This window comes from Tupaia chinensis, unplaced genomic scaffold, assembly GCF_000334495.1.
Source record: "Tupaia chinensis unplaced genomic scaffold, TupChi_1.0 Scaffold000555_1, whole genome shotgun sequence".
NCBI lineage: Eukaryota > Metazoa > Chordata > Mammalia > Scandentia > Tupaiidae > Tupaia > Tupaia belangeri.
The window spans coordinates 2,707,416-2,716,468 of NW_006160067.1; the positions used below are offsets into that span (position 1 = coordinate 2,707,416).

General features: G+C 37.3%; 1 protein-coding gene across 1 annotated transcript in view; it reads right to left on the reverse strand.

Moving 5' to 3' along the window:
• ANO3 (anoctamin 3) overlaps positions 1 to 9,053 on the reverse strand; it is a 201,450-nt gene that overhangs the window by 16,516 nt on the left and 175,881 nt on the right. Inside the window, exon 21 of the mRNA XM_027775367.1 lies at positions 5,427 to 5,574. Within this exon, the coding sequence (XP_027631168.1) occupies positions 5,427 to 5,574 (148 nt within the window). The remainder of the gene's footprint in view (positions 1 to 5,426; positions 5,575 to 9,053) is intronic.

The window sequence follows — 9,053 nt, forward strand, 5'->3', positions numbered from 1 at the left end:
AAATGGTATAGAAATAGATAACAGAGACAGTGTGGGAGGAGAACAGGAGGTGGCAGAGGGTAAGAGAGAGGGAACCAAGGATGGGGGGAAAAAGCAAAACATACAGAAAACAAGAAATGGAAGATCATTTGCTAATAATAACATGTTTGTTGATGTGCTTGATTGAGACAATATACAGTGTACTCTGGATGGAAAATCTCATTTTGTATGCTGTAATGATGTACAGTGAATGAATGCAAATAAATTGGAAAAAAAATAAAAATAAAAATAAAATTAAAAAAAATAATAATTCCTATGTGAGGTAATGTGTATGCTAATTAGTTTGATTTGGCTATTTTACAATATAAATATAATTTAAAACAATATGCTGTACATGATACATTTATACCCTTCTGTCAATTTTAATAAATAAATAAGCAAAAAATTAAAAAAAAATAACCTTGAAACATAAATATTTATTATCAATATCATTTAAAAGAAAGAACTAAAGTTCAGAGAAACTAAGTAACTTTTGCTAGGCTTACAATTCTTAAAAGTTTTGATCTCCAGACCTTTAAAAAATGAGGGAGGGGCTGAAAGAGCTTTTTCTATAGGGGTTAATTACTGATATTTTATCCTAGCAGAAATTAAAACTGAGAAATTTAGAAAATATTTAATCTTGAAAAATAACTATTGAATTCATTGTAAGAATATAAATGACACACTGTTAAGAAAAATACCTATGTTTTGCAGAAGAAAAAAAGTAATGAGAAAAATGACACTATTTACATGTTCACAAATTCCTCTAATGTCTATTTTAATAAAAACACTAGATTCACATATCTGTTTCTACACTAAATTTGTTGCAATCCATTGTTTTGGTTGAAGAGGTAGTTAACTCATAGAGTTAACTAGTTAGAAAAAAAAAGGATTATTTTGATAACATTTCAGATAATCGTGGGTATTTTTCATTGTTATCACACCAAAGCTCTACATGTGAAAGCATCTTAAAGTTTGGCTGCAATGTGGAATCTTAAACCATATAAATAAAGTTTGTATGTTGTTACACTAAAATCCAGAGATTTTTCTTGTACTTTAAATTCATCTTTTATCCCTGCATAATTTGTAATATCTAACTCTGGTCATTGGAAACTATTTCTTCTTTGAATTATGTAAACCTTCCACATTTCAAAAATAGATAAAACACTTGTGGAAAAAAAATCACTATTGTTAATATTACCATTTATTTTCATTAGGAAAAAAGAGACACTCTGAATGTCTTTCAAAGCTTTCCAACTCACGGTAGCAAATATTAGTTATCAAAAATTAAAATTTTTACTTCAAAATTTGATCTTTATAAAAGACAACAAATATTGTCAATAATTTTCCTTTAGATGACAGGCTAGTTTTGTGCATTCTACAAAAAATTGGCTGGCAAATGATACAAATCTGGATAATCAAATCTGTCAATCATTACTTCACATTAGAAAAAATTTGCTAACTTTATAACTCCAGCAATGACAGAGGTACTCTGTAAGACGGCCATCATTTTTATGTCATAAAAATGCTTTATGCACACTTATGCTCCCCAGAAAGACAGAGAGAGACAGAGAGATAGAAAGCGAAAAATCACCACCCAGGGGGATGGTCACATCGTGATCCCTTCTCCTCTATTCTCCTCTTGGGATCTTGGGCATGCATGCAAACACTCCTGGAGTGAATTTAAGCTACCGGATCTGGGACTTGAACCGTGGTCGACTACATGGGAGTCGAGCGACATAGCCATTACGCCAACTGCTGGTTCCATAAAAGGCAAATAATGTCTTAGTATGATTGTGAAAATAGTATTGACTTCAGGGACTGGAGGAGATCTACAGATCATAGGTTGAGAACCATGGCCCTAGAACAAACAATTGTTGGCTTGGATTCAAACCAATGTCTATCTCATTCTAACCCTAAAGTGAAGCACTGGCTTCATTCCCTTCCCTTCTCTTCCACCCTAGATCCCATAATATATAATTTCAACTATTCTTGTGCCCATATTCTCTTCTCTAATATCATCTTGTCCTTCTGCCACCTTGCTCTTTGAAAATGATCAGTATGAATGAATCTACTCCAACTTAGCTACTAAGCATACCTGGAAAAACAAGTCAAACAATGGGGTGTCCCCTGAACGTGCAGAGCCAATGTCACAGGGGCCCTTCTAGCTTCCCTTGAAATTAGACTACCCGCCTAGTCATTGAATGTGGAGAGGGGGTCAGGTGCTTTCCACATGAAAAGCAGGCCCTGAAATGGAAACAGCAGACACCTAAGCCAGTCGCATTTTCACCTGCCATTAGGTGGCAGTAAAGATATTAGTTAATAATGTTAATAAGGAAGCAAGCAGGCAAGTGAGCCTGTGTGCTCTGAACTCTTAAAATCTGCTTCTAGACCATTTCGACCATTTTGGATTGGGAAGAAGAAACTTCTTTGGTTTTTCACTATTAATATTAAATCCATCTTATATTTATATAGAATTTTATATTTGTAAAATGTTATTTCACACATCATTTCTTAATCTTAAAGCCTATCAACACTTTTCTCATGAGCCAACTAGACCAGATTGACTATGTGCCTTTTAGTAGAGAGCTAAGTTATACCCAAACCTAAGGTGTCCGCCTCCAAGTTAAAATCCCTTGATAATGCTAAGAAGCATAAAATACAAAACAAAATATACACCAGTCTTCATTATGTCTCTCTGAAAAGTTGAGACATTTATGTTCACAAAGGTGCTTCAGAAGGGGTCAGTTGCTGTCTACATGAAAAGGGTGAGTTCACCAGCAGAGTGAGGGTCCTTTTCCTGCTAGACTTGGGCTCCTGTTGTAACACCCTCTGCCTGCCTCCATGCCCCAGGGCACCCATGAGGAAGGAGGGGTAGCAGCCTCTCCTATCACCTTGGTACTTCCACACTCAAGGCTGACCTCCTGTTTTTCCTTTTTTTTTTTTTTTAGGTAATTTATTTTTTAAATTTACATTTAATCATTATACATCTTTATAGCATCCAACATTGGTTCTCAAAGCATAAATACACTGGATGTCAAGCAAGTCAAAGATACTACTTTACACAATAACTTTCCGTACTTGCGTCTGTTACATGTTTTTGCTGTTTTTTAATTTAATATTATTATTATCATTGTTTTTTACAGGTCTCACCAGGTTACAATCTTTCTGCTTCAGCCTCTGATCAGGGCCTATAGGAGCACACCAAGCACACCACCATGCCTGGCTCCTTTATTTGTTTCTTTTACTTTTTTCTTCCTTCCTTCCTTCCTTCCTTCCTTCCTTCCTTCCTTCCCATCCTTGTAAAGGAGAGAAACACAGAGCTCTCAACAGGGTCCCAACACATCATGATCCACTCTCGAGCTCCTGGGGAGTTGGGGCACCCACAGCGTAGGAGACTGGCCTGTTGTTTGGCCAACTTGGTGGTAAAGCCCAGGGTTGGTCATGTGACTTCCAGCACTGCAGGCCAGTATGCTACAAACTGCACCACTTAGACTGAGCCTCTGGTTCTTCCTGGACAGGGTTTCACTGCGCTACCCAAGTCAGTGTTAAGCTAATGATCTCCAGCTCAGCCTCTTCAGTTGCTAGAACTCCATGCATGGGCCACTGTGCCCAGACTTCGGGTTGGATCAATAATGGAACTCAAGAATCCCTTGTGGTCTCAGCTCAAGAAACACTGTATCTGAGCAGTATGTGCCACTATGGCTGGGTCTATAACTCTTTCTTTAACTTTATTTTTATAATTTTGCTAGAGGATGCATGCTTTCACTAGAGAGAGGCAGAGGGAAAGACGGAAAGTGAGAACGCATTCCCTATGGGGGATGGTCATGCTGTGGCATGATCCCGTCTTCTCCATTTTCCTTTTGGAATTTCAGACATGTACACACCTGCCTGGCATGTCATATGAGCTGATAGTCTGGGACTTAAACCTCTCAGTTGACCATGTAGAATCCAGTCATCATAACCACCTTGACACCCATTGACTTTCTAGTCAATCTATTGGGTCATTAGGAAAGTCATGACTCATTTTTGGGTAGAAAAATATGTCATGACTGGGACCAGCAGTTGGCATAATAGCTATGTCATTGTACTCCCATGTAGTCCACCATGGTTCGAGTCTTGGACCCGGTGGCTTAAACTCATGCCAGGCGTGTGTGCATGCATGCCCAAGATCCTGAGAAGAGAAAGGAGGAGAAGGGACTGTGGTGTGGCCATCCCCCGGAGGATGATTTCTTGCTTTCTCTCTGTCTCTCTCTGTCTTTCTGGAGAGTGCACATGCCCTATAGCAAAAATCTCTCTCAGAAAAAAAAAAAAAAAAAAAAAAAAAAAAAAAAAAGAATTTTCACAGAACAAAAAAAAAAAAAAAAAAAAAGAAGTCATGACTTTCCCAAGAGCCCAATAATTCAATAATTTTGGAAAGAATATTTTCCTTATGTTGGAATCACAGCCCTGCCCCTCGTCTTAACCACCATGGCCCTTATAACTCCTACTTAAGTGCCTCTAATTTCTTTCTGTTCCCCAAATCTGGTTGCATTCTTCCCTAATACTGTCTTTCAATGAGGCAAGATAGGAAAAGAAGAGAAGAGAAGAAAAGAGAAGAGAAGAGAAGAGAAGAGAAGAGAAGAGAAGAGAAGAGAAGAACAACCTCTATCATCTAAAATAGTAGTTCTAAACTGGGTTATTTTGTTTAGACAGTGGACATCCGGCAATGCCAGCAGATATTTTGGTTGTCACAACTTGGGGAGTAGAAAGTTGCCACTGGAATCTACCCAGTAGAAGTCAAAGATGCTGCTAATCATTCTTCAGTGCAAAGACAATACCTTCACCCTCACTCACAAGACAGAATTAGTTGGTCTAACATGTCAACAGAGCAGAGGTTGAGAAGCCTTACTCTAAAGTATGGATTTAAGTTTTACCAGAAAATACATGGGAGACTAAGCTAAGGCAACATTTTCTGCACCTTGGCTATATACACCTAACTGTATTTTCCCCACAAACTACCTTTGTTCCCTTCAGAAATTTGCTTAACAAGTGTGGTTACCTAATTTTCTCCAAATTAATTTGAGCAAAGTGCACCCATTTCCCCATCCACACATAAAGAAAAGTGCACTGAATGGTATTTAAGCTCTCCTCCAGATCTTGAATTTGACCTTCAAATAGTTTCTAGTGTTTTTAACATTTTGATCCTAGTGATGCATTCACAAGTAAAACAGAGAGACTCTAAAATTATTTGCTGTCAAAGACACTCTTCTCTCTTTACTTCACTTGATTTTATCTAATAAACACATTATAAACACAATAATCAGAGCCACTGACCTTCCTGATCACAGAACAAGACATCCCAGTAAATTCCCATTTTAATTACAAACATAAAACTCAGGATGACAATGTGTAAAGGTCAACCTTACTTTTCATTTGCTTTCACGTGATTTGCACAGGGGCCATATTTGTACTCGTAGACAAACCGAGGGATATAATCAGAAGTGATGGCGGTGACAAAGGCATTGGTGATCACAGCCAATATTCCAATCCCTTCCAGAATTCCAAGCCATATACCTGGTAGGAGAAAGATGAATGATAGTTAATAAAAATGAAGAAAGAAAGAAAGAAAAAACCTCTTGTCAATCCATTGGGTCATCAGGAAAGTCATGACTCTTTTTTGCATAGAAAAATTTGCCCTGACTTTCCCAATGGCCTCAAAATTTTGGAAAGAGTATTTTCCTTATGTTGGAATCACAGTCCTATCTTAGTATAGTACCCCCCTCCCCCTGATATTACAGTTATTGAAAATACTTTTTCAAGAGAGAAAAGGCATATCTGATCTGGAAAGATCTGAAAATACCATTAGGTTCATGTCTGTACCAAAACATGCATGAATACTCAAGATATTTTAAACTTTGATGTACAGAACTTGATGAGGCAAGAAAACGCAATAAGTAAAATCTTCAAGTTCTACGTGGTTGTATATCCTGAAATATTTACATTCACCATGGATTTGCCTTTATCTTTGTTCTATATATATTTTTTCAAAGAATTATTTATTTATTTCCATTTGTTATTATTATTATTATTTCATTTGATCAGACAGAGGCAGAGAGAGAAAGGGAAAGGACGAAAGCAAGCCACGAGGTCCAGGACCCGAACCATGGTCAGCCATGTGGGAATCCAGCGCCTTTAACCACCACACCATCTGCTGGCCCCTATAGCTTTTTTTAAAAGTAACAATACAACAAGTAAAAGTAGTTTGGTGTTAAGACTTGCAAATGACAAGTTGACGTATTCCACTCCTTAGGTCAAATTGACATCATATGAGCATACAAAAAGCTTTTGAAGTTGTGTATGTGATCAACATATCATTGATTATAAGCAGAAATGAAATTTCAAATAGGATTAATCTTAGCTTTAAAAATATTGTCAAGGATGGGACCAGTAGATGGCATAATGGCTACATCACTGGACTCCCATGTAGTCGACTGCAGTTCGAGTCCTAGACCTGGTAGCTTTAACTCTCCCTGGGTGTGTGTGCATGAGTGCCCAAGATCCTGGGAGGAGAATGGAGAAGAAGGGATTGAGGCATGGTCTTCCCCCCTGGGACGTGATTTCTCACTTTTTGTCTCTCTGTCACTCTCTGTCTTTCTAGTGAGCACATGTGCTCTATAGAAAAAAAACCTCTCAAAAAAAAATATATATATATATATAGTCAAGGAAATAAAACAAAATACTTTTGAGTAAAAATACTCAAAAGTGCTAAAGGTGATTGGATAGCACGATACCTTTCCATTTTACTGCCTCATTTTTCAATATATTTACAATGTGGCTACCTTGAGTTAAATTTTTAAAAGAATAAGCATTTTAAAAGATGTTAAAGTTTACCTTACAAAGGGATCATACGATAAGAAACCAGCAGAAGAAACAATATTTGAATATGTTAAAAGTAAACATTTGTTTGTATAAAAGTCAAGATATCCATTAAAAAATAGAGCCTTGGAGAAAATATCTTCTTTAAGAAAAATAGACCAAGGCCTCATTTGCCTGATATACAAAAAGATCCTAAAATTTTTGTTTAAAGAATGGTTTTTTAAACTTTATTTATTTGTTTTAATTTGAACAGAGAGGGACAGAGTGGAGCATGGGGGTAGAAGTGAGAAAGCAAGCCACCAGGACTGGGACTCAAATCACAGATGGCCATTTGGGAGTCCAACACTTTTAATCACTGCATCACTTATCGGCCCCAAGATCCTAAAATTTTAAGAAGTAACAACGCAAGAGAAAAATTGGCAAAGGTTACAATGAACAATTTGCTGCGCAAATAGAAATAACTAATACATAAGTTGAAAAGTTTTGATCTTGGGACCAGCAGATGGCACTCACTTCCCACATGGCTGACCATAGTTCAAGTACTGGATCTGGTGACTTAAAAATCACACCGGGCACATATGCATGTGTGCCTGAGATCCCAGGAGGAGAAAAGAGGAGAAGGCATTGAGGTCTAGTCGCAAGGGTGATTGCTCATTTTCCCTCTCACTGTCTCTAGCTTTCTCTCCAAAGAGCACACATGCCCTATGGCAAAAATCTCTTGAAAAACAGTTTTTTATTTCCAGTATTCAAAAAACTGCTGTTTAAGAAATAAGTTGTTGGAGGACCAGCAGAAGGTATACATCGCTGGGCTCCCATGTAGCCAACCACAGTTCAAGTCCCAGACCCAGTGGCTTAAAATTCACACTGGTTGTTTCTGAATGTGTGCCAAAATCCCAAGAGGAGGAAGGAAGAGAAGGGATGGTGGTATGGCCATCTCCCCGGAAGGTGATTTCTTGCATTCTGTCTCTCTCTTTCCAGTAAGCACCTGTGCCTTATAGCAAGTATCTCTCTAGAAAATAAAATAAATTGTTTACTTTTTTGTCCCCCTCTCCCCATAGGGATCATGCTTTCAAAGAAAGACAGAAAAAGAGAAGGAAAGTGAGAAATCACTCCCCAGGAGGTATGGCTATGCCACAGTCCCTTTTCCTCCATTCTCCTCCTGGGATTTTGGGCATGCACACACATGTAGCCAGCATGATTCTTAAGCCCCTCAGTCTGGGATTTGAACTGTGACTAATCACCACACCACCTGCTGGCTCTGAGATGTTTACTTTTTTAAAAAAAAATTTATTTTATTTTATTTATTGTCATTATTATTATTTTTAATTTGACTAGAGAGAGAGAGAGACAAAGAGAGAGAAAGGGAAAGCAAGAAAAGAAACCACCAGGTCCAGATTTGAACCGCAGTCAACCATGTGGGAGTCTAGCACCTTAACCACCACACCATCTGGTGATCCCTATTTACTATTTTTATACAATAGATTATTAAAGATTTGAAATTCTTGTAACATTTAGTGCTACTTAGAAATTATAGATAGAGAGGGACCAGCAGTTGGCATAATGGTTATGTTGTAGGACTCCCATGTAGTTGATCGCAGTTCGAGTCTTGACCCAGTGGCTTAAACTCACAGCGGGCATGTGTGCATGCATGTGCAAGATCCTGAGAGGAGAATGAAGAAGAAGGGATTGCAGTGTGGCCATCCCCCTGGGAAGTGATTTCTCACTTCCTGTCTCTCTCTCTCTGGCGAGCTCACGCGCCCTATAGCAAAAATTTCTCCAGACAAAAAAAACAATTAAAGAAATTATAGATATAGAAACACTATTACACAGTTGTTGGAAATATGTTTTGTTACAATCTTTTGGGCAACTCATCTGCTATCTTTTAAAATTAAAATGTACGTATATTTTAATCCAGTAGGACAATTTGGGATCTGTGCTATAGATATACTAAATACACACACAGACACAGAGATATATTTGATATACACTATAAGTAAAATAAATATGTCTATATACTTACATCTATTTATGCATGTTTATTCTTGCTTGTAGTGGAGAAATGAAATTGGCAAATAATTATAAAATTTATGGAAGATTTAAACTATGAATGTCACTACTATGTTTTTAAAGAATTATTTATTTATTTAATTCCATTTGTTATTATTATTTTTTAATTT